Below are 27857 nucleotides of genomic sequence, written 5' to 3' on the forward strand. Positions count from 1 at the left end.
AATAATTAAATGATGAAAAACGTAATAGCTGAACTTATACCAAAACATAAATCATTCGAAATATTCGAAGTGTTGAAAATATAATGGAGATTTAAAAAAAAAAAAAAAAAAAAAAAAAAAAAGAAAAATTCTTTCACTCGAAAAATTCAAATCCCCTTGTATATTTTAAATGACGATAACAAATCAAATACGAATGAAGGATCAAGAGACTGTTCACATGGCGCACAAATTACATTCGTCTGCTGCTTTACGTCGCTCTTCAAACCAAGTTGTCCGTGTTACCGGCCGACTTGTGTTATACTTATCTACGTGTTTCTGGTTGGCAAAGGAAAGCAGACTGTGTTTAATCAGACACGTTTTGCCAAGCGGCTTTAGGTTAAGGCGACACCGTCGACGCCCGAGGTGCCGGCACCTAATTCGTGAAATCCATTAGTCAGGACGAGAGGTCGTTCCCTATTGCCCTCCCTCTTCGAAGTGCTGACAACGAGAGTAATAGCGATGGCGTAGCGATAATAGGTGGCGCCTTGCCGAGAACGATATGTCTGCTCAACCGTGTCTATGTCCGCGCCTCCATTAAAAGATCCTTTTCCCTTCTTCGAAGACGCATCCACTCGAAAGAATTCCATGTAGAAGAACTTGCTACTACAAAAAAATTACATATATGAAAGCCTCTTTGAAGAGAAGAACATTTCTTGCAAGACTGACTCGAGATTGTTTTTCCATAATACCAACGAAAAGATTCGGCGACAACGGGAGGACGACATAGAACTTTCATCATAGACGCGAAAAGTGAAAGAAGAAAAGCAATGAACGGACGTGGATTCTCAAAAAAGAAAAAATTAGTCGAACAACCGCGCATATCCTTTCTCGTATTACTTTTTCTACAGAATGAACCTGAGTCATTGTAAGAAAAGCACGACCTGTTATATACAATACGGTCTGTCTGAAGCCAACCCTCTAATTCCAGACGGGATATTTTGGACTTTTTTCTTCTTTTTTTTTTTTTTTTTTTATTTATTTTTTTGGTAAATGCTGACAACGTAGTGATTTTAGTAGGGAAAAAAATGTAAGAAGAAAAGAGAGATCGAGGGAAAAGGGAGAACAGGAAGAGGGATAGAGAGAGAGAGAGAAAAAAAAAGAGAGAAGGAGAAGACGAAGTAGAGAACGAAATGGAAGCCAAAGAAAAGGCAAAAGGAAAACTTGCGGAAGCAGGAAATCTCTAAGCGAAGCTTTCCTTTTTTTCTTTTTTTTTTCTTTTTCTTTTTTTCTTTTTCTTCCTTCTTTGGCTCTATGTATCTGGAAATCCTCCGAAGAGTAAAATGTGCATGCGGATTTATCTCTCCAAGCCGATCCTCGAATAATACCGCGCAGCACACAGCTGGTACCATTCTGACGTATATATCGATCATTATCGCAATTGTACAAATAATTAACAATAATTATTCCGTACGTGCCTCTAATACATTGCCGTTTCACTGTGATATTGAAAAGAGTGATCGATAAAAGAAAATACATAGTCATAAATAATAAGCTCATAAAAAAAGAAATGACTGTTCGGACATCAACACGAATCGTCTGTTATACATAAACAAAAAATGTATCATCATGTCTCGTAGAGCAAATATTTAAAGATAATATCCTAAATCGAACGTGTCAATATCGAATACATTCGGATCACGAATAATTTCGAAAATTGATTTCTTTCTTTCTTTCTCTCTTTAAATAAATAAAACAAAAATAAAAAAGAAATTAATTTCAGTCCTTCGAAATGCAGAGTCACGCATTATAAAGAGAAAAAAGCGCGATAAAAATTGTGTCTGGCAACGGTTCGCATTTCTCGTTCCCGGTAAAGTTCCATATACCTTGCTACTATCTACGTCTCTTTCAACTTGCAAGCGAGATCTCTCGTAATTCACATCGGACGGCAGAATCTTCCTCTTTATACTTGTATACTCGTATATGTGCATTTACATGCATATACATGTACATATAATGTGCGTATACGTATAATATCGCATACACGATATGCTTTTAATATCAAGGCCAATTCCATCTCGCTTCGCGTGATTTTAATATCGAAGAATTCGACCGACATCGAATGAGATGCTTTCTCTTGCCCCATCCTTAATTCTGGAAAATAAATTGAATTATGGAAAATTATATATTCTCTTCTTTTTCTATAAAATATTTTACATATCAATTCGTAATTATTCATTATAATAAAAATCGATTATTCAACAAATGTATTATACATATCTGACATAAAATCACAAGCTTTTTTCGTCTATTATAATTTTTAAATAAAATACCGAACCTTGCGAGTAATCATTCATCGTTTATTCGCCGTAAAGCGATAAAATGAAATAAGATGAATTTAGTATTATGCAGTTTTTTCTTCAGCTCAATGACAATTGAAATTTTATGGAAATTGTAACGATCGATATTGAAACAGAGACAGAGACAGAGACGAAGAGAGAGAGAGAGAGAGAGAGAGAGAGAGAGAGAGAGAGAATGGAAAGGGGAGTAGAGTTGACCGTACAAATAGACGATATCGCGTTAATTCCAACGTGGCCACGTTTACCTATGGAATTCAGTACGAACGGCCATTTTGCATATCATCAATTTATAAACTCGTAATAAGAGATGGACAACAGTATGCAATTCATCGAACGACCAACAAATTTGATCCATGTGGCATCAAATCTCATTGCTATGGCTCTGATAAAATTTAATACCAATACAGAAAAAGATACAAGAGTAACATAAGAAAAAGGTGTTTCTCTGTTAAATTTTTCGTTATTCGATTTACAGCTTGATCCGATTGAAAATGATGAAGTTTCGCTTTTCTTATATCATCTTGAATATCTTATACACCATCCATTATATCACTGGGTTATTTATCTGTTAATTTTCTTTTCGAATTAACTATTATGGACTTGAATATGTTTCATTCGATAATAGAGGATAGATTAGAAATTCTTAGATGATTTTAAAAATCAATTACATTTTTTTTCAAGACGTTTAGTGTAATTTTATTTTTCAAATTATAAAATTACAAGACTAACTACATGCTCTTATCGATCGACATATCTCTATCTCATTATACTTGATCATGTAATAATAAAAAATGTTTAAGTAATTTTATTTATCAAAATGGCATTATATCGATAAAAGGAAAATTGAAATTAATGAGACATAAATAGGTGTAGTATGTTACATGAAAGTTACGATCTATCGTAAAGGAATAAAACTATAGCAATTGATATGACATATAGCGATTAAAAACTTTTCATTTGATTAAATTCTTTTTTAATGTTCAACAAAAAATGTTTAGTTTCAGGATGGAAGTACGAGCGTAAGCGTGCTCCAATGGATACCAAACATCGACGATGACGGCAAGTTTCTCGCGTGTCGTGCAGAGAATCCAAAGTTACCAGAAGCAGCCATAGAGGATCGATGGAAACTGAAAGTGCACTGTGAGTAAGGTCTTCCATTCGATCCTCCTGAACGATGGGGAAAACTAAAATGGAAAAAGAGAAGGGTGAAGAATATCGCGGTTTCGATACTTTTTCGAAGCGATCCTCTATAACGAAAAGAATAAATTCGATTATTCCGATAAATTCTTCGAAGCTAGTAAGGACAAAAGAGGAGAGACGTATCAAACGGGATTGGAATTTCATTCGAAAGCAAGCGTATTCTACAATACGATCCTCCTCAAACAAGGATCCTCGTAATTCTCAGTCGTCTTTAAAGGAAAATCATTTTGATACGTTAGGAAACGTTCTTCTCCCTCGTCCCAAACAAAAGAAAAGTTTAACGCTTCCTATTCAAACGGATCGACCGAGTTATTACATTGATTTTAAAGGAACCTAAAAGATTTAACTGATTGCTCAAAAAGCCAATCGAGAAGAAAGGTTTGAAAAATCTCCTTATCTCGATTCAAAATTGCACCAACATCGACTTAGCGGACAAAAATCATATCCATGCTATAAATATTGATAAGAAAGTACAAAGTTATATCGCATAATATCAATCTCCGGATATTCTGATAACATAATTGAATGGACGAATATCGCGATTTGTCATATTCGTAGAAAGATCGAAACGGATATAATAGACCGCACCCCTTCAAATTTGGGAACCTCACGCGAAATTATGTACTCCTTATCCATTTACATCTAATTTATCGTGAAGAAGATTTAGGTATAGGAGATCGCACAGCGGAAACGTCTGCTTGTTTCCGGCAGATACGAGCTATCGTTATCCGTTTATTTACGACAATGTCCGATCGGCCACTCGATGTGTCCTGTATTATCCCTCCGTTCCCATGTATATGCGAACATTTGGCATTAACTCGCTAGGTAATCGCTATGGCATCACGCGCACATTCTCGTAGAAATCTCGATGTTAGTACCCGATTTCTCCGCTAACTATAGTGCCAGCCAATTCACTCTCTTCTTGTTTGTCTATCTGTTTCTCTCTACTCTGCCCCCCCCTCTCGCTCCCTCTCTCTCTCTCTCTCTCTCTCTCTCTCTCTCTCTATCTCTTATTCTATCTGTTTCGAAATACATGCTCTCGCATATTAACCGATTTATTTTTAATCCATTTGCATGATAACTATTCAAAAAATCTAATAAAAATATTCCAACACTTTGTTACGAAAATATAAATTTTCTCATAACACTTAATTTTAGTATTTTCCATGTTATGCATACATTTAAAGCATTCCGATTTTTTTGAATAACGTTGTATAATAATTTGCGAAATAACATCTCCTCATATTATAAATCATTAAAAATGTATGTTTTTTACATTTGCCTTTTCTTCTGTATCACATTTTCCTATAATTCCGTAATTCGAAATCTTATGAACAAATTGATTTAATTAATTTCGAACTAAATGAATTTTGCGAGAATCGCATTATAAGAAGTATTCAAAGAATTTGAGGGAAGAACATTACACCAGTGGACATGTAGTTTTCTAGACAAAACTTTCGCTTAATAACCTTCCACCAATAAACAGATTCCTGTGGGAAACAGTGCAACGAACGTACTCGGGATATTTTCGAGAGATCTCTTCCACTCTTGCTTTGCTCTCTCGTTATTTGTACACGCGAGCAAAGTGCGTTTTCCACTTTTATTCTCTTTCTCTTTCTCTCTCTCTCTCTCTCTCTCCCTCTGTATTCCGAATACTTTTCCATTATCTGTGCTTATGAAATGATATTCTCAAAAAAATAAAAACTTCCCATTGGATAAAATTTCTTGAATTATTGCATCGATCCCTTTCATAACGCGTCACTCTGATTCGAATTTAAATTCGAAGAAGAAACATGTATGTCCTGATTACATATCGATTTCGTAAAATTGTTAATATACATCTAACTTCTCTTTAACCAAAGTAATAATATACGAAAATGATAATATTAATTTCTTCGAAACATTAATTTTGTTCGGTATGTGAGACGAATCGTAATGCATTTCAAAATGAAGTATATCGTGGATAGGATGGATGGCCATCGTCGTTACAAAGTGGCTCATAACCGTGCATCTATCAACGTTAGCATCGCCCTGTCAGTGGTAACGATATGTACTTTATCAGACACGTGCTGCATGACCATCCTAGTCTGTGCTACCACACGCGTCGTATACACCTATACGTATGTATATAAATGTGCAATACGACACGATTGCGGTTAAGAAAACATTAACAATGACTTTTTCGTTATACGTTTCTTCCAATCGAAACAATAATAAATTTTCATTGACATAGAACCATTACGATTATTGATTATATTAAATATTTCGATAATATCAATAGGAAACAGATACACTAGATAAAGATAAGACAAAGCGATTCTCTAGCGATTATGCCCCACTAGGTTAATTTCCAATACCAATTTAGCTCGTTAGGCGTGTCGATGTGCAATGTAATTTATCCCTGGGGAAGTATTAATAATCAACATGGTTACATACAATTCGACTCCATGTGGCTAGATTGGGTCTCTGCCGCAAGGTCGTAAGCGGGTAATGGTAGGTGTAGAATAACTAGAACGTAGATGAAAGAGAAAGGGGGCTGAGGTTAACCGCATACCCCATGTCACGTGGTTAACGATCTGTTCAGTCGCATGAAAACTATTGCACCACGTAAAATCCACGATTAGAGCTCTTTCGGTATCCACAAATATTTTGTTTCCTTCGATAGATCAACGAGGCGGATATGCTATCAATGAAAATCTAAAAGCCCTGATCGAGCTATTAAAATTATCGAATAAATATCGTTCCGGTTTTATTACAAAAATGATTATTTACTTTATTTTTCAAAGGTATTCTCATTAACATACGAAATATGCTAAAATCGATCTTAAACGTTGTAAAAGATATGAATACGGTCGGTTTAATCTGTTTAATATAATCAATTTAATCTGGTTGTTACTATCGATTTAATCTGGTTGATATCTTATGCGCTCGTGTTAGAGATAGGTCGTGATCAACATTCGCACTATCGATGCAAAACATATCCTTTGGAAAAGCTTACGAGCTTGTAAAGAGTAATAACCGCACAAAGAGATATAGAACGGAATCTCTATTCGAGCGGAATCTCTTCCATCGATATGTGTATCCGTTGTAGGTACGTTAGTACATTTGCCTAATCGATACGGATGGACGAATGTCGAGTAACAATAACATCAGCGAGGAGTAACATCGCCGCGCTACCGACGAAATATCGTTTACATGATATAGTGGAATAAATTCGAATTCTATATCATTCAAAATTATATTACGATTATTATAATATATTTATATTATTTCTTAATAATTCATAGTCCAAATATTATTATAGAGATTAATAAAAACTATAAAAGATTTGTCAATGTATTATATTTTACTTTAATCCCAATGCAGGAAGTATTTACATTCTTGTTAGACCGTACGAAGAAATGAGAATTACAAAAATGAAATAAATATACTTAATCTTATATGATACATTAAGAAAGTTATCATTGTATTGTAAAAGAAAAAAATTCGATTCAAAGCAAAATTCGTTGAGAAGTAATATTCAATCGAAATCGAAATTGTACTTGCTGAATGATCTCGCTGGATGAAAGATCGGAGTCTATTAACCATTGATGAAAATGAAATCGCAGGAGGAGTTAGTTCTTCGAGGGTTGCTCGACGCCATGCGAGTTAGCACCGGTATCGCGTCAGACGGTTAACGATCTGTTCGTTCAAGCGAATGCTCCTCATCGCAAATTCTCGTGCGTCGTCCCACGTGGAATGCGCGGCATAGTGCGTGTTCATTTACTGGAAAGCTATTTCGTAGTTCCCATTATCGGACGAGTCATACAAACTCGAATTCACCATAACCAACCTTCCCTTCCTACGAACGAAGAATCGCACCTCTAAACTTTTCGTTTTCTCTTTTCTCTTTGATCATTCATTCGAATATTAAAGCTTTTTCTTGAAATTTCCTTTCCATTAAACTCGCCAATTAATTTTGTGTCTGACGTGTGATGCCTTCGCAATCATTGTCCCATTATTAATTGCGTTAGACAAATCAACGATTTTTCTTTTTTTTTCCTTTTTTTTTCTTTTTTTTCTTTTTTTCCTTTTTTTTCTTTTTTTTCTTTTTTTTTCTTTTTTTTTCTTTTTTTTTTTTATTTCAACCGATATTTTCATTTGATCGTCAGATTTATTCATTTATTCGCATTCATTATTTTTTAGTCCAAAAAAATTGTCATTTTCTCGTTGATCATCAGTGACATGAAAAAAATGCGGAAAAATTTGAAACTTAGATCTCAGGGATTTATACAGAATGAAATATCTTTTTTAAAAGTAATAGTTGGCTCATCTCATTTCATTTTACATCCGTCAGAATGAATCTCTAAACATTTTCCAACACTCTCATTTTACTTTCCTACGTTTAATTAGTCTTCTTGTGTTTACTTTCGCATTTATCTTTTTCACGCAATAGCTTTGCATTTTGATTTTATTTTCATTTTTTGACATGTATCATTTACAAACTACAATATTTTATTTTCTTATATATTGTAGACTGTCGGTAAACTTTTTTATTTAAGTGATATCATACATACATTTATTAAACTCTACAAAATAGTCTTAATCATAAAAGCTTGAATTTATGAAAAGAAAAACAGACGTTACAAACGACGAATAGATTTCTTTTCTTCTTATCTGCTCATGTGATTTTTCAGAACGACGAAATAGACAATAGAAAAAAAAACGTGACGTTTCTAACGGGAAGCTATAATGCACCCTGGCATCGTCTTTGAGCAATTGTAAGAGCCTTAAGCTCTTTGGAAAACTGGAAACAGTTTAGTTTAGAGAGTTGTTTCGAACGAGAGAAAAGAGGAGGAGATCGAGCAAACGTGAGCTCTATAAATTGGACAGAAAAGGATTGCTACTTGCGAAGCACGAACGGAACTTTGTCGTTCGCTCGCGATAAAACCTAGCTACTTTAAAGAAGAAATTTAACCATTTGCAGGGAACATCAAGAAATTGTAAAAAACTCACGAAGCTTTTCGCACAAAAATGTGACCTCAAAATGATATAAAGCGAATAATTACTTTACTATTCTGTGACAACCAAAAAGCTTATTAGACGAAAGATACGTTTGAGTCATTAATATACTACTTCGATACAGGCACTGACATATTAAAAGGAAAAGGTAAAGGAAATTTGATTCTTGATAAAGAAAATAAGGTATTCGATAGCTAGCATAGGGAATGATTTCTAAGGGAACGTAGAAGCGGCTTTTCCTTTGCTTTCCTCGCCAGCATCTCTAGTAGAGGCACCATTGTAAAGAGCTACCCACTCCACAAATCACGGCGTACGATAAATGTTCACCGCTGGTTTTACCCAGTTATTTATTACCATGCGCGGCTATGGGAGTTAAGAGCGAATACTCAAGATAAAGGTTCATTCGTGTTAGTTACTCTCTCGCAGAATCGCCTAATCGACATCTTCGAAAATAGTAAAAATAAAATCCGATTCATCGATTTATTGTGCCTTGAGAACTGAATCTGTAATTTTATTGAAAAAAAAAAAAAAATAAATAATTGACAGGTAATCCTCTTAAATCGAAGATTCCTTTTGTCTTGGCACAAAACAAGCCTCAATTAAATACTTAAAGTACTCATAAAATACGATATCCCTTGTATCTTTCATAGAAATAAGTATTTACGTGAAAAAGGAAATATAAGAAAATCGAGGAAAACTTCGAACCTTGTTTGTAGTGAATCGTCACAGAGACAACATTGAAGATTATGTCAACTACAGAACTATCATTAAAAGTATTTACATCAACGTTAATTAATTCATAGAATTTACTCTTAAATTATAACTGAGCAAAAACGAAAACGAACTATGAAACGTTTCCACCTTTAATCTAAATGTTGACGGATTATAATTATTTATTACTATTGCCGTATAATTGCAAACTTCTAAATCCTTAATCTCACGTAGCAAAATAGTATCGCTACGATATTCGATTGAAGATACGATACTTCAATTTATCGGAATATCGCCAAAGGCCATATTGCAGAGCTCATGTTTTTTTATTTTTCAAATATTTTACGTATTCAAATAATGATCTTCTCGCTGATGGAATATACGATTATTAAATCCCCCGTAAAACGAATACTCGGATTAATAGGTTATGGACGAAAGCATTTAATAACGATAACGCGATTGCATTAGGTATCTATAAGCAGCATGTATGCTACGCGTTTATAAATCTCTTTATTTTGGTGTAAGCCGTACGTCGACATCCGTTAAAATGTATTTTATCGCGCTACGTGAGAATTTTATTTATTACCTACATCGGCTCGGACCACCCCAAAAGTTTTGTTTTACTGCTTAAAGAAGATTCTGCAGGTTATATTGTTACAGACAGAGAGTAAACAAAATTCATCTAATCCGGCTGCATATTGTCGCATCGATATTGTGTCACGAACGAATAACCAGTACCATCAACACCGCGATTGGACACCCTGCATTTTGCACATTCGCATAGAGAAACACGACATGGTTGTGCTCGAGATACTTTATTTTCCCTCATTCCTCTCGGCGAGAAGCGATACTCCCGTTGAAGTTTCCTCTTTGTTTCCTCCTGGTATTTAAATAAATTCATGCGAAGCTTCGTTGCATATCGAGTTTCGAGTTTTCAGCCTCGACTCGAGGCAACGAAACATATATAGAAAATCCATATCGTCCTCCTTTGCAAATTTTCCTTCAACCGAGTTTTTTTCGACGATCGACGAAAAACTAACAAAACCAAAAAAAAAAGAAAAAAGAAAAAAGAGAAAAAGAAACGAAAAGAAGAAGCAAATAATTCCGTAAGTCGCTATTAAATTGAAATATCTCTTTAGATTGATGATATTTATGCGCTTCATTTCGATAACAAGTTTCCGTCGGAAATTAGATTGGATGTCGCTGTGAACGAAAAGTTTCGTAATTTCGTTCGAAAATTATTGCGAAGAAACGCGTCGTGCAATTCGTCTTGGGAGATGCATCTTTGCAAGAGTTTCTCACGTTCTCGAAAGAGACCATTCGTTTAAAATGAAGAAACGATTCCGTTTCTACGTTGAAAAAGGAGAAAGCAACGATGAAAGAGCGAAAAAAACGGAAAAGCGGAGAAAAAGATTCCGAGAAAATTTGTGAGTTTGGCCAGCTCGATGCATCGAACATATCGGGAAGCCGAAAGTTCTTTGCGAGAGGGGTTGGTCTTGACTTTACGAGGCCTTCCGATTTCCGCGCATCGCGCGTCTGGCTTGCACACGCGAATCCTAAGAACATATCTTTCTGGCAGGCTTTGCTCTGCGACCCCATTCTTTCACTGGCCTAACCTTATTTCCTTCTGCCAAGCATTTTCTTATCCGTCGATGGCACCTTTATTTGCAATAAATCACAAAGAAACCGTCCGCTTATAGTGTATTTACTACGATATCACCGCTTTACTGCTACGAAGCAGATCGTCCATTTATTCACGGAACGAATCCAGAAATTGTGATAGGATGCCTTACGTTTAATGCAATAATCGAGACACTTTTCACGAATAGAGATCGTCGATGTACATCAGTTCATCATCCGTTATTCTTACTAACTGATTGAGCATCGATATTCGAGTCGTAGCTTAGCTCAATTTTCGTCCTTGGAGTATGGCCAGTATCGTTCGAACTGATATTACCATGCAAACTTGTAAAAGTGCCAAATAGGAGATAAAAGAAAGGTTATTGGCGGCGGAAATGATATCGGCACCGTGTGATCACGAATGAAAATTTTCGACAAAAAAACTCGAGTTAAGTTAGTTGCTTTCGCTTACTTCCGTTCTATAATTGATAAATTTCCGATATATTAGATTTTTTTTCGTATAATCAAAATCCTTTGTTTCTTTAAATTCATTAACTCCTTTTATCTTTCTCGTTCCTTCGTTGAAACAATAAATATCTTTGAACTATGAGCTATTTGAGATTTCAGCACGAACCTGTCGAAAGAAAAAGAGAAATTTAAAGAATATATAAAATTTAGCACACGTCAAATTTAAATATTCTAGAAATATTCGAGGAGCTTTTATCATTTCGATTTTTTCATTTCGTTTATCACTCGAAGGGATGAGAAGGAGAAAGTGAACGAACGAGCGAACGAGCTAAAAGAACGACTTGAATGTAAAAAAATATACGTGCTTGTGAAATATAGAAGAAGGATCGGAGTACCCGACCACTCTCGTCTTTTTCCAAAGCCATCGCCCTTTCCCTTCGCTATTTTCATATTCTCTGTATGTATGTGCTTCAAACGATACGCTCTCCGAAATCCATTTTCCTGCATATCGTAATCTAAACTGGAAAGTACTCTCTCGCGATAGTATATCACCGATAAGCGTTATAAATGAAAATGCACGAAAGATTTTTTCGATGCTCGCACGAAAGATTTCATTGAAAAAACGTTTGAAACATGTCTCTACCGAGGGCGGTCGATTTTAAAAACACGAATTGCTTTTCTGCTACGTTATCAAAATCTATGGTAACGGTAAGAGGCTTTGATTATTAATATCATTATAATGTCTCTTCGACATAAATATATATATATATATATATATATATATATATATATATTGGGATAACGGAATATTCTTGAAATTAAACGTAGATAAACTCCATAAAAAGTATTAAAAGACAAAATAAATTCAAAAAAATAATAATATCTGTAGATAGATATAATAATTTGCTTTCTTTTTTAATACTTTTCAAAATCGAAAGGCTTTAAGTTGAAATGGACGACTAATATTCTTTTCGGAAACAAAATTCTTCGAATACGCTACTACTTCTTGCGCAGATACATTGAAGAAAAATATGGGACGATAAAACAGCTCTCCAGGAAGGAACGATCAAGAGTATTAATGTCTTGCGATAATTTTTGCCTTGTGAAGAATTCATTTTGCTCCTTACGATCGTTCGTACATAAGAATGGAATATAAAGACGAAAAAAGAAATAAAAGTGAATGACAATGCAAAATCCGGTCTTTTGCTCGAACGCTTGATATTCTACGTAGTGATTACAGAACCAAGCGAAGGGGAAAGTAGAAGAGACGACATGATAAAGGTCAACAAAGTAAACCGTGTCCTCTCAAGCCACAAGGAGATTGCGCTCGAACGGGCCAAGCATTCCCTTTCTCAGATATTTCCTGAGAACCCAAATATTTTAATGACAAATCTCTAGAATCGATCGCCCTTCTTTTTATATAAAGAATGATTTCATCGTTTCTTCTCTAAAAATTATCCACACGAATTTTCAACATGAGAAATTCTGAAAAATCGACAAATACTTGAATATTACCATCGAACTAATATTTTCAGAAAATTTTAATTCTGTAAAAATCATTTTTGATGCACTATCTCATTTTCTCGTACAATTCCACCAATTTATCTGTCTACTATTTATGTACACGTATTCGAACAAAATATCGTCCAACCGAACATTTTGCATATTTATCAATATTGGAAATTAAATTGACACTTCGTTATTCGTTATATTTAATTTGACCAAAATTAATATGATACCAGTGCTTTCTTATTTATTCAATATCAGTTTTTCATCATTTTTCCATGTAAACGAGAACTATTTTCATATAGCTGTGTACGCAAGCAAATAAAACTTTTCGACTATTTCTTTATCCGTTTCGAAAATATCAGAAGTGGCTTTGTTTGCCAAGTGAAACAGAAAAAAAGAGATAGAAAGAGAGAGAGAGAGAGAGAGAGAGAGAGAGAGAGAGAGAGAAATTGTTACTTGTAAATTGCAGGGTATCATACGCAAATATTTTCGACACTCGTCAGAGTATTGCCATAACGTTTAAACTTATATTGAAATTTAAATTAAAAAAGGGAACGTATTTAATAACGGGGGCTATATATATCTTTGGACGAACAAGCGGTCAGGATGTAACATCCATCTGAACTTTTTACATCAAAATACGAACCGATATTTTAAGTACCCATTTTCCATCTTCACGTCGCATCCGTTAATATTATTCTCCCGTAAAATATTTAGAGCAATAATATTTTTATATATTTTCAAGAAAGATTTTCAATGATTCCTTGTCTCGTTAATGATTTATAATGAAAAAAATTTATCTCCTTGCCTTCTATCGCTAGCAGTTAAAGATTCCACTTTTTCTTCGTTGATCGATTCTTTTACGACAAAATAGAGCTCCGGCTTTCTTCAGCGAGCATCGCTTTATCCTCGGACAAGAAAAGAACGATCGTAGCTATCCTTGGATTTGCGATTTATGAAGGTAAGGAATCCAAAAGCGACGACGACAACGATGACTACACGACGGTACTAGACTAACAAATTGAAACGATAATGCGTAGAAAGTAGAATAAAAAAAAAAAAAGCATGACGCTTGCAGATGGTTTAATGGACATATTCTCATTTATGCATTGGAACGTAACGATCCGACAAAAGCGTGCGTTTGCGGGAAAACTCGAAAATCGCTAATTGGAGGATCATAAATGCAAATTTCAGGATTCCAAAGCGGTAGTGCGCCCATCGTTCGTCGACCATCTCTCGTTGCACACGCTGACACGATTTTTCTTCACTCCCTCCCTGCCTCTCTTACTACACCAATCCTCCAACCAGCCACAACCAGCTCCAAGCCTCACTACCCCATCGCTCTATTTTTTAACTCTACCCCACGAAAATATTGCACGGAAATGCAGAACGATCGTGGACCGCCACTCATCAATCACGTTTATCACACTCACGTTTCAATCCTTCTTCCAGCTTGTTTTTTATGCTCGCTCTTTTTTTTTTCAACATCCTACTACCGTACGACTACCGGCATACGCAAAATCGATGACCGGCCGCTCAAAACCTATACCAAAAAAGTCTGTCCGGGTCGATCTCTCTCTCTCTCTCTCTCTCTCTCTCTGTCGCATATTTTTCGCTCGTTTCGTTTGCCAGAATCGTGTTTTTCTTTTTTCTCTTTTTTTTTCACCTCGATATCATCAAAGTGATCGTTCAGTCCACTTGCGTTATTTAGCTTCCACCAAATCCGATTATATATTTCGATTCGCTCAAAACGCAGTGCCTAATAAGTATATCGGTTGTAGCAGAATTTCATTTTACAAAGTAATTAATTCAGGTCCTATATATTACATAAGTCCTAGTATTTCTTTTCATCATTAAATCTAAATTCGACAAGAAGGTGAAGATTTGTGAGAAACGTGCTGAATGTGAAAGGAAAAGAAACATGGAAGCAACTATAGGCACTAGAAAGAAAAAGCGAGAAAAAGAAGCAAAGAAATTTGGAGTGGAAAAGAGAAAAGTTAAACTCTTGAGAAACGGCAAAGACAGAAAGCGGTAGCTTTCGTGGGTCGTTCTTTAATATTTAATAAAGTTCGCGCTCGAACTCGCAAGGGACATAAAAGGACAAAACTCGAAAGAGAAAGAATGAAAGAAATAAGATAAAGAGAAGTATTATTCTTTCATCGAAAAAGAGAGAAATCGCTATTTAATCGTTAACTTACATAAATAAATTAAGAATCTATTATAATCTAATAGATATATAAAAACTATTTGATAATAATTAATATTAATTGGGAAAATGAAAAATCGTAGTTGCATCTGCAATTTGATTTTTATTCTAATTTTTTAAACAATCGCTTATCCTACATTACCTATATGTAAATGATTATTTGAATTGTTTTATTTCTATTTCCATTCGCAGAAAAATCTTAGGCAAAAACTAAAATTATCATATTTAACGATGCTTGTTTGTGATCAGCAAAAAAAGCTCGGCAAGAAAAAGAGATAAAGCGATCGCAAATAAAGCTGAGAATATATTGAAATGATCGAATAAGATGGAAAAACTGACCGGTAACATACATCCCTTCTACGTCCTTCCCCACCTACATTTTCTTCCAGTTTCTCTCTTTTCTATTTCTACGTCCGATCCGTCAGATTTCTCCCCGTATAGCAATTCTTTCGTTTCCTTTAAATCGTTTAACCAATATTAATTCATGACAAGAATTCTACTAACATTCCATTAGCTATGAACATATTCGTAATACACTGATAAATAGAATCGTCCAATTATAAATGGAATTATACATACGAATAAATACACTGTGATCCTTTTTGTTACTTTATGATCATTTCGCTGACACTAAAAATAAGGAAAGCTTTGAAAATTATAGGAGTATTATCGATACATTTTCTATAAATGATTCATTAACGGTAATTAAATCGAATGAATAATTACCTTTATTGCAAATCGTTCGATTTCCATTGTAATGTATGTTCACATAGAAACGCAAAATTATATTCCTTTATTAATTACTTTTCCAATGTAATTATGTATTTTGTTAACGAAACACGTTTACAATTTGAAAAATTATATATTCGCGACGCGTTTGTATAAATGATAGAAAAGGAGAAAAGATTAACCGAATACATACATACACATATATCTATTTTTAACACGCATGCCGGTTTCCATGGGTTTGAATAAAAAGAAAGAAAAAAAGGAAAAAGTATCGTCCGTATGGCCGAACGGTGATATAAAAATCGTTGATTAAAAAACTTCGTTTCATGGAAAGTACCATTTCGCGATAGACGCAAACATAGTGCTGCATCGAACGTAACGATTCTCATCGAACGTCGAAACATCCTTTTGTACTTCGTATCGTTCTTCGATCCGACGGCAAACGAAAACAAATGATCCGTACGCGCGTCCTCTCGGCGGAATACATTTTAATTAATGGATCGGGGACAATAGATCGAAATCGTTCGTCGATCGTAAATCGACGAAGCTCAGAAGCGTGCCATTGTTCCCCGTCCAAACTCTATGGAGTTCATCGGTAAAAAGCGTTTTAAAAGCCCTTCGTTGCTTCTACTATTTCTTTTCTCTTCCTCTGCCTTTCTCTCTCTCCCTCCTTTTATATCTTTTCTTTTTTTTCTCATTCTCTTTCCGAAATGTAGCTATGAGAAAACGCCTTGTGGCGATTCAGGATCATGGTCTATTCCAACGTCAGTCCAGAGAAAAAGAGTGGGGAAACCTTGAAAGAGAAGTAAAACAAAAAAAAAAAAAAGAATTACTCTCCACTATGCGGTTACAAAGAAGCTTTCGGCTTATTATTTTACTCACGAATGGGGCGAGTTGGTTGATGCGGTGACTAACGAATTTTACATACGTTGACGCTTAGAACTTCGTAATAACATGAGTCAGCTTTCATCTCGAGGTCCAAAATCAATGAAAACACCCAAAACGTAATCGGATAATGATAACAATCACGTAATAATATTCAGTTGATATAGAAGAAATTCCAAGTCTTTGAATTTAGACTTCCTTCAATGATACAAACAAAAATATTATTCAAATGGTTGGATATAATTTTGAGTTTTTGTAAGTATCGTATAAAAATACAATCATTTTCTTAGAAAGTATATTTATAAATAGCATTGGTTCTCTACTTATTAGTTTTATATTTTATAAATCTATAATACGATATAATGATGGCCCATTTAAAATGTATTTCTTAAAAATAAACAAATTCTTCTTATATATTCAATCTCTTTTAAATGCAAAATCAAACAAGGTCAAAGAAATAAAATTTTCTACGAGAAACCTTACCTTCCTATATTGCGATGCAAACGCGCACGTTTTCTGATTCTCTCAGCTTCGATTTTCACAAGGAAAAATTATTCGTCGTAACGTCCGTTTCGTCCTTCAGGAGAAGGGAATAACGACGTTCTCGAACGATTTTCGCGAGAGGTTTTCGTTAAGAATTTACGACAAGCGATCCTCGAAAAGCGAACGATATCAACGCGCTCGAGAGACCGTTAGAAGATGGGTCCATTGCGCTTCGAACAGAGATCAGAGAAGGAACGAAGCTAGAGCAGATTTTATCGAACGGAAGAGACAGAGTGAGACTTCTCTCCAGCCCAGTCGAGTAAGGACGACGTGTTTCTTGTTTTACGGCCGGCTATTTAGATTTTATACGGCCGCTTCCGCCACTCCTCTCACATTTGCACCGTATCTTTACATCCGGAACATCGAAACGTGCCGCGGCAAAATCGAAATCGCAGCATAGACGATATCGTTCTCATCAAATTGCTTTGAAACGAGTTATTCGCCAACTTTTCACAGACATCACCTTTCTTCTCCCTTCACTACGCTCTCTCTCTCTCTTTCTCTCTATCTCTTTCTCCCTATTTATCATCCTATGGATAACATTTACTCATTGTATAAAATCTTACATGAAAATAGCATTTCTTTCTTTTCTCCGTTTAAAATCGATAATCGAAAATCTTGTAATTTTTCGCTTTGTTTTATTCATTAAACTTTATAAAATTAATTTGTAAAAAGAGATAAACGATTATTGCCATACTTCTGAAACAAAAATGATCTTTCAACTTGACTTTATCGAGTAAATAAAAATCAAAAATGCATGAAAAAAGTTATTTTAAGATTCAATTATCTTACGTAATTATTGCTCAGTGAATTCGTTAATGATTCCCAGGAAACAAAGGATAATGCTATCGATAAATTTCTAAAAGAGCAAAGAGGGTTTTTTTCATTTAATTACAATACTGTAAGATTGCTGATAGCTTTATTTCTATCCGAGCTTTTCTCTTGAAAAAGATACGCAGAAGCATCAACTAGTGCAACTTTCTTCTCGTAGTTTCCTTAGTACCTTGCACGTTAATCGCCTTAATTACTACAAACAGATTACTTTCGACAGAGGAAAACCATAGCAAATTCCTAGAAAGTCCCATGAATATTTACAAACGGTTTACCTACGGTCTAATTTCGATCCACCTATTCCATTACTTTCGCGTGCTCTTAATCGATGTAATTCTTTACTTGTTATATTTAACCTAGAATGCATTAAAAGAGATTTATTTTATTTCTTAACATAAACTACGATATTTCGAGTACAATGATACGTATAATGTTTAATAAATATAATTAGAAGATCCTTCAATGTTAACAAATGAAATCGCATTATAAATTCGTAAGGTGCATCACGATTCGATTTAAACTCGTCGACTTCAAATTTCTTAAAGATAGGAACGATCTTATTTTACGCTTTTCGAGTACAAGAAGCCTCATAAAAGGCGTTATTGCGAGGACTCGTAGAGAGGACCCATCGAGTACGACAAATTCGTCTGTTCATGGAATACGAATTCTAATCTCTAAATCCATAGAAACATTCCCTTCTCGACGATCGGCTTTACGATTACTGCGTCACGCGGCTAGTACGACGACGACTCTATCTCAAATAAAAATAAAATGCGGAAAAAGAAATCCCTGAAACGTCCACTCTTTTCTATTCCCTTTTTCTGATTCACTGTTGGCAATAGATATCCCTTGATCGTAAAAGAGCCAAGACAAGGAAAAGTTTTGCTTTGCCAGCAACGAAATAAAATGTCGGACTTGCTGGTAACGCCCTCGTAGTCGCCTTTTGCGTCATGATTCTGTTTATCATGAAAAGGATTCTTTCCCTTTTCTCACTGGAGCGTGTATGCCTAACTTTATGGGCCTCAGCGATCGATAAGTGAAACGATAAAATACTGCTTGTCTATTTTCTCCCTCATCATGTATGTAACTTCTTTATTTTTCTTGATCGAATTATTGTCGATCCTATTAATAATTTTTTTCCCTTAAGAGATATGAATATCATTTGAGTATTTCGAATTTAGATCATCGAATTCATCAACATAATTTTAACGATTCGACTCTCACTTCCAGATGTTAAAGATGAAATTCCCCGAAATCCCAGAAGCGTACGAAAGTCTTTTGGGTCGATACTTTTAATGAAATGAAAAAAAAAAAAAAAGAAGAAAAAAAGAAAAAAGGAAATCTCTCGTGACATGGATATGAAATAGTTTTACTAAGCTTTTACGAGAACTCAGTTGTACTGGTATATATCACGTCTTAAAAAGTAAATGGTACGATTAGTCTCACAAATTCACCAAGTTTCGGTATAATGTAAAACCATTTACGATTTAACGCCATGATAACCTGACTCGATTCACCGAGGACGCGTTAAAAGCTACGAATTGGAGTAGATACGCGTTTCGAACACCGCTCGTATAAATTCGTTCATTTGTACGATAAAAATCCTATTGTCTTGTAAAATTCGAGGACTCCGGTATAAACGTCAAAACTATAGAGCGATTGTTAACACGAATATTGGATTTTCAATAGATAAGTATATTCATCTGAATGAAAACGTATGATGCGTATGCATTTGATTTGGAATTCTGATTTATCAGAAATATCGACAATTCTACTCCACATTTTTCAGTGAATGTCTACCCTCGACTTTATTTTTTAATATAATCAACAAGTAATCTGATAATTACAGATCTTCAAACGGATTAAAAAATTTGCAACAAACACTCATGAATACCAATTATTAAAATTCGAGCATAACAATTTTTTTTTTTTTTTCGTTAATTCCACTTGCTCCACATTTTCTAATTAAGGACCTTATTCTTTATACATAGTTTATTTCTATAACTAAAAAACATATTTACATGTTTTTTGTATGTTTCTTTTATAAAACGGCTTAAAATTCGAAACTCAAATTTGTCCTCCTTATATTTTCTATAATGCACATTCATTTGAGCTCGGTTTGATTCCCAGATTTCAGTTTCACGTAAGAATCTTTAATTTGTGAATATTTTTATATTACTCATCTATCCCTATCGTTAATACTCTCAAAGCCCATGGAATAGAATTTTAATGACATAGTCATAAGATTTCCATATTTACAATGAGTACGCTTATATTTTACGATCAACCACGGGTAAAAAATATTTGAACATTTACGCCAATGCTATATCATTCTATACCACTCAGTTTCATGTCATGCGTTCTCTCACCTTGTTATACATCGGATTAATAGATGTAATCCTTTTTGTCAATAGAGGAAATATCTGTGATATAAAGTTACTTCAAGCAAGAATGAGGCAACGGCCGGACTTTTTAAACAATTAAACGCGTATTCCTTCCAAGGATATCCTCCTAAGCTCTCTACAATATGTGGTATGGAAGTTGGACCTTCTCTCATGCTGTTTCCATTGCTTTTGCTCCTCAATTGTTCTTAGCGCTACATCGAGATACATGGCTCGACCCAAGATTCTTCTTTCTTTCCTTCCTCCAGAAAATAGTGGAAAATTCTTTACAATATTGTTGTCATTCTTTTCCAAATTTATTATCATCGTATTCTATCTCGTTTCTTGTATTTACATTTTATAAATCCTCTCTATAGTTTTATTTATATATAAATATATTATTGAAAACTAAATAGCTTTCACATTCAATACGAATCTTCATATTCTATCATTTTTCCAATTTGCGTAACAGTTTTTATATCGGTCAATCGACAGGAACTCATTAAACATGTTAAAATCCAATTAAAAAAGCTTTGATAAAATGTGCTTTAAAATTTTCTTCGAATTTGGAAAATTACAAAATGGTCTGTTTCCCCAATAGTAGAATTCCATTTATAAACGAAAAATTAATCGAAAAAATATTTACAATTAAATTCATTATAAAATATATCTCATCTTTTTTATACCTCAAATCATTAATTCTTATTTAATTGAATACATTTATTTTTCTAACTGTTTTTTTTTTTTTTTCAATAACTTATTTCCAATTTTTTTTTCTCCCCCAATAACTTTTTTTCCGATTAACTTATATTAATTCGCCGTGTAATCTAATCTGACAATAATCAAAGGTTGCATCACAAATAAGCTCCTTTGAAGGTGGTATACCACGATGGTCGAACTTGGGCCTTACAACCTCAAAAGGTCACAAAAGGAACAACCACATCGTCCTCTGAGCAACCGAAGAACCCACAAGAAACTTATTCAGGCGAACTTATTCAGTTTGCTAACATTGACGAAAACTCGAAGTAGATCGAAGGATTATACGCCTTTTAGATATATATAAATCATATATAGGATATATACTCGCATATTTTCAACTATTCGCGGTATACACGGTAAAGTGCAAAAATTCAAACACTAATTGCAAAATTTTGTTTTCTTTGCAAACTGCAAATTGAGAAATGGAATGATTACATAAATATAAACCAGAACCCGGGTAACATCTTATCGCTACGCAAACGCGAAGACATCCAATTTCGAATGTTCTACAGTCTACGGTTTATCTTCCGCAACTTCTAACTCGTTACGGCCAATTATCATCTAGTCTTACCATTAACTCTACCGGAAGCATGATTTTCAACTCTGTCTGTTATTACCATACTCTAGACGCGTTCATTATCGCGCCATCAAATTTAGTATCTTTATCATGATCTTTATTTACGCAAACGATTAATCTATATGGTTATCCAAAGCACACTACACGATTCCTACTATCGGATAGATATTATGCGACATTACCGGTTAACGACTATTGTTATGATCATGCTACATAGTTTTCATGTTTATACTTTTACCTCTATATTATTGTTATTAAGTATTTCAACGGCATTTTTTCATACACATAATTGAATTTTTGTTTAAACAAAACGATTTTCAATTCTTTATCAAACTCTTGAACATTTTTATCTTGATATGCTAAGTTTATATTACCGTGTATATGCTAAGTTGTGACTTTAAAAAAAAAAAAGAAAAAAAAAAGAAAAAAGAAAGAAAAAAGAAGGAAGAACTAAAAACCCGTTTCAAATACAATTTCGTTTGTGTAACTGAAACAAAAGTTTTTCTAGTTACATATTCTAAAAAGTCGCACAGCGAGCAGTAAGGCTTGATATCGCACAACTTTACCGAATCCTTTCTTATATCGGTGTTGGCATGTTTGTTCTTGTGCATGGCGCTTCATATATTTATTGCTAGGAAACCATAAAGTTTGAAGAAAGCAAACGTGCGTCATGATTATTCTGAAAGGGAAAGATAGAGAAAGAGAAAGAGAAAGAGAAAGAGAAAGAGAGAGAGAGAGAGAGAGAGAGAGAGAGAGAGAGAGAGAGAGAGAGAGAGAGCGTCAGTGCCATGTAAAAACGATAAATCTAAGAGGCATTGTCTTCGTACGTAGAAAAGCCATTATCGAGCTGCATTACTTCCACTGCTAAATGGCTCCGAGTAATTCAAAGAGCATGCCTTTACCACCTACCCTTACCCAACTGTCCTATAATTCGATACCTAAGAAATACCATCGAGGAAATTCCACGTTCTTTGAATCGTTAAGCTCTACCGATTAACCTGGCAGAAGGATCCTTCGCTTTTAATTTCCACTTTGGTCGGTTAGAGCATGACCTGCTACGTTCCTTCAAGAGAAACGCGTTTCTGCTTGCGACAAATCGTTCAAAATCGTAATAAAGTTTTAATTAAATTACATGCGGGCATTAACATTCCTTCGACTCATTATCGAAGCACGAATTCAATTTCATTCTGATTAGAATAGAATCTGTTCAAAATTCCGATCATAAGAGTTCCTCTTTTTCTTTTCATCTTATACCGATTGATCTATAGAATACTAGAAACGCAAACGTATTTTTTACGATTATTAAATTGTCGCCGTAAAGAAAAAAAAACAACACCCCTGATTACATACAATATACCATGAATTCTTTAGAATTTTATTTAGGTAGAAGAAGGAAAATAAAGAGATAGTGTGCTTAAAGTGCGTGAAGATGATAGGTGAATAAATTGCAATAAAAAAATAAGGAGGCAATAATCCAATGATTTTAATAGGTCTTCCGATAAATACAATACGTTGATTTAATAGTACTTGTAATACTTTTGAAGACAGAATTTTAAACATAGATCGAGCATACGTGTATGAAAATTCAAAGGATAAAAAATGTTACGATCTCTTTCTCTCTTTCTCTCTCTCTCTCTCTCTCTCTTTCTCTCATTTCCTCCTATCCTTTTTTTCTCAAATTCGTAAAATACGTTTTATCCAACATTTAAAAAATTTCACGAAGCCTATCGTGGACGCTAATATCTATCGGGCCATTGCACAATAAGACAACTCGGCAGTGTTGGAATCCGGCTCACAATATCTTACCGATCTATCGACGCTCGTTGCAAAATTCATATCGCGAAGTATCCGCTCGAACATATTCGATAGACCAGGATCCAGACCATACTTCCCCCTAATCCCCCCTTAAGTCACTCTCTAGTTGAATCCGAACTACCTATCTTTTCTATGCTATCTCTCTCTCTCTCTCTTTTTCTCTCGTACGCACTCGCGCGTATTTATCCTTGGAGGCTTAATCATTTTCCTTCTTTTGTCAAAGAATTTCCACTTGACAATGAAGTTGACGAATTGAATTCATTATGAATGAAACCACCATAAAACCAACAGGCTCTAATGACTATCAGCAAAATAACTACCACATCTAAATGTCAAACTTCCTTTCATAAACGTCATTACTAACGAAACATCCTCTTAGTACTGCTTAACGAGCTTTTCTCATTATTTCATTTCATCTGGAAAAATACCTTGTAAAAGTAATCAAAATAATGTCAAACGACATTCTCTTTTCTTGTAAAATACATTAAACCGTCGAAAATGTCGTAGTGTAAATTCCGAACAAATAATTTTATATCGTGACACGTTCATAAAAACACTTCTCGTGATCTTTCTCAACAGAACGAAACATGCGAAATTATAACAATTAATAAACTGACCAAAAATTATTAATGTATCTCTTTAAATCATAATTATCAATATTTTCATCAACTTATCATTTACTCTCACGTTCGTATCTTCAAATAATATTTTTGAATTGCTTTCCGAAATCGGTCTTGGCCGTTGACAAAATTCAAATCGATGGCTGTGTTAATACAAACAATGGAACGAATGAAAAGAATGAGAGTATGACGTATCACCTTTCAAAATTCAAAAACATCTGCTGTATTCTCTTTACACGGATCAATGATTTTAAACTTCGTCTGTCACCTTCAATCGATATAATAACGAATATCGTTGAAACTTCGACAAAATATAAAAAATAAAAAAGATTAGAAATTAGAATTCTCATAAACGATATACGATTACGAAAAACGATATCGCTCGTCGCAATATTAAAAAGGGTTAATTCGAAAAACATAAATAAAAAAAAAAGCGTTTTCTACGTTGCAAAAAGAAGACAAAGAAACGTCGATGTTTAGATAGAGTATCTAGCGAACATTCTTTGTTTGGGTGAACGTGTACATTCAGAGCGGTCCACTTGCTTTCTGTGACCAAAAATCGGTCTCGGATAAATTGACTCGATACCTCTTTTCTTCGGTTATCGATAACCCCTTGCCAAATAGGGTAGGAAAGAAAGCAAGAGGAAAGCCAAGGAAATGTAGAGAACAAACTCAAGGAAAAAGAAAATGGAGTGAGATAGAGAAAGAAAAAGAGAAAGGTAGGAGGGGAAATAAGAAGTGAGAAGAGATCTTAAAAGAGGTGCGCAAAGAAAATTGGAACGCGGCTTGCCACTCTTTCCCATCGACACTTATTTCTTTTCGTATTCGTACTCAGTTCTTCGAGTTTTTTCAAACGCGTTCGTTCAAACACTCACGAAGAGGAAATAAAAAGAAATATAAAAAATAAACGTATCGCAAGTGCTCTGTTAAACAATGATACTGTATATTAAAAAAAAAAAACAAAAGTAAAGAAAAAAATAATAATATATCCTGATATGGTTTTACTAAGATAGAAAACGGAATCTAGTGAGAGGTAGATTAACTTCGTCGACTGCACACTTGTTAATATTTCGGAGCAATGCGCACCTCGTTACGGCACGATAAATGGTTACTTGAGTGTCGTAGGAGCACATTTTATAAATGTTTTACGAAGACAAACTAAAGTGGTGAAACCTCGAGAGCTCTTTTTGGGTTACGGCAACGATTAAGAACGATCGTTGCCGCGCTTAAGATCGTATCTCGTCGTATTGGATCGTAATTTTCTACGGTAGACAGGAAAGCATATGATATATCGAACCGCATAAAAAGATGTGCGCGCACTCGCTCGCTACCGGGCGTGTCTTTATAGTCTGAAGTATATATTTTCTCTGGTTAAAAAGAAGATGGCGGAATGGGAACGTTGAGAATGGTTTCATTGAAACCGGGTCGCTCGACCGGAAGAGAATATAGTCTTGAGCTCTTTTAGCTCGAGGTACTTCGTTTCTTCATTATAAAGAACAATTGTGGCACAAAGGGTCGCTAGTAGCAGAATTAGGGTTGCTAGAAAATCAAAAAAAGTCGAGGCCAAACGAACCACGTTAATGAAGTTGAGAGAAAAAGTCGCGACTCTATTTCTTACTCTTCTCTCTTTCTTTCACCTTCCACTTTGGCATAGATTTGAGAAGAAAGAACAAGAAAAAGTGGAAAATTAAATCTGTACAAAATTCGGATATTATATGGATCATAAACTGTCACCCCTATATCGTGTGTTGAAAAACGGGGGAAGATAATAATGAATAAACCAAAAGCTTCTCAAATGTTTTTACTTAATAATTGAAAATAATTTAGTTAAATGAGGGGGAAAAAAGCTAAGTAACATGCGCTTTTCCTACAACATGATATTATATTAATATTGATAATGACAATGTTGACGATGTGATCGTTGAAAATAGATACATATATGCACACAATGTACATATTTACTACTCATTACTAGCCGCAGTAGTACGAACTCCCAGTTCCCGCGATCGTCCACCAATCTATAAGTGGTTACATGCATGCATAAAGGTGTATACAGTATATATACGTACCTACATATGTATATATCTACATATGTATATATCTACATATGTTCGTATACGTATGCATGACCAATCTCGCATCTCTCGCATTTCGACGTAGCCGCGTGCGTGCCGCATATCGTTCGTCGCCACATGCTCGCGCTTACGTTGCTATCTGTGCTCTCTCTCTCTCTCTCTCTCTCTCTCTTTTCCTTCTTCTTTCTTGGTCTTACTATATATCGACTCTCGAATCTCTATATTTCGTATCTATGTCATTTATAATACATACATACGTCGTAAAAGTATTAAAAAAAAAAAAAAGAAAAAATAAATAAGCTAAAAATTTTCTAATATTATACTTTTTATAAATCTATATGACTATAGATCTCAAGAATATTGTTAAGTCGATAGTCTATACTGATAAATAATATCATATTTAATACGTAACTTATACGTAAATACACGTTTTACAACATGTAAAGATATATTTTTAAAAATTAATATTCTACTCTTTTAAATCTACAAAATTTTATAAATCTTATATTAATTTATTACAATATTAAAATTTATTATAATATTAACTATCTAACGATTCAAGGAAAACATAGTTATTTGCAAAAGAAAATTATCAAAAAATTGCGTATCTGAGTATTTAAAAAACAATAGGTATATCAATGGAAGTATTCGACACGTAATTCGTACTAGGAAGCAGTCGAATAAATATTTCGTGTTAATTCGTGCGTGACGTTATTACGCTAGTCGCATTTCAGTCGCAGATTCGCCTTTGACTTTGGTACTTTGAATACGAGCGCAAGCGAAAATGCAAATTTCATTAAACGCCGCCCCCGATAATATAGGTACGCATATTATTGTGGCGCGGTTTGCTCCCCTTCGGTTCATAAATAACATTTCGTGGAAGCAGTAGAAATAATTTCGAAAATATCATGATATCTCACTCTTCCTTTCTATTTTGTTAAATTAATCTTTACTTTACCTTCTTTTTCAAAAATTATTACAAAGACGAAAACTTCCATATTCGTTTATTGCATATTTCGGTAGAAACGATTTTGTCGTTGAACGATGAGAAGTATTATGTAATCCGTTCGATCGAAAAACTTCACGATAAGAATATTTCATCTTTAGACATAAACTTTGCGAATTATAAAATGTATGAGACGAAAAGTAAATGCGTTATAAAAATGGAATTATTTGAAAAATTTCTTTTACTCTTTTTACTCAAATATCTTTTTAGGTTTACCTATTATCACGCAACAATCAGTCTATCACCAATTTCCATAAAATAACTTCAATGATATTAAAGAGTGATTTGAAACGTGAAATCAGTAATACTTGCAATTAAAATTTTCTATCTCTATTTATATCTATATAAATATAAACTAATTAAATAACAATTAATTTTACGTATTCTCTCTGTTGTTTCCAAGTTCGGCCATCATGGTACACCACCTCGAAAGCTGCCAATTCGCGATATTCTTTTCGATGGTCGCCGAACTGGACTAACAACTAAATTAATATTGGGTAATTGATCCAAATTGAATAATTTGTAAAATTTTGTAAACAAATATGTTTAATTAATTACCAACAGTAATACAATGAATAATTATTA

General features: G+C 34.3%; 1 protein-coding gene across 3 annotated transcripts in view; it reads left to right on the forward strand.

Annotated features, from left to right (window-relative positions):
• The window catches only part of LOC118440972 (MAM domain-containing glycosylphosphatidylinositol anchor protein 1), a 125577-nt gene that overhangs the window by 82761 nt on the left and 14959 nt on the right, over positions 1–27857 (forward strand). For all 3 annotated transcript variants that reach the window (XM_035864755.2, XM_085657674.1, XM_035864754.2), the window contains exon 8: positions 3335–3476. In XM_035864755.2, the coding sequence (XP_035720648.1) occupies positions 3335–3476 (142 nt within the window). The remainder of the gene's footprint in view (positions 1–3334; positions 3477–27857) is intronic.

The sequence above is a fragment of the Vespa mandarinia genome, chromosome 6 (genome assembly GCF_050613455.1).
Source record: "Vespa mandarinia isolate Hongniang chromosome 6, ASM5061345v1, whole genome shotgun sequence".
Lineage (NCBI taxonomy): Eukaryota > Metazoa > Arthropoda > Insecta > Hymenoptera > Vespidae > Vespa > Vespa mandarinia.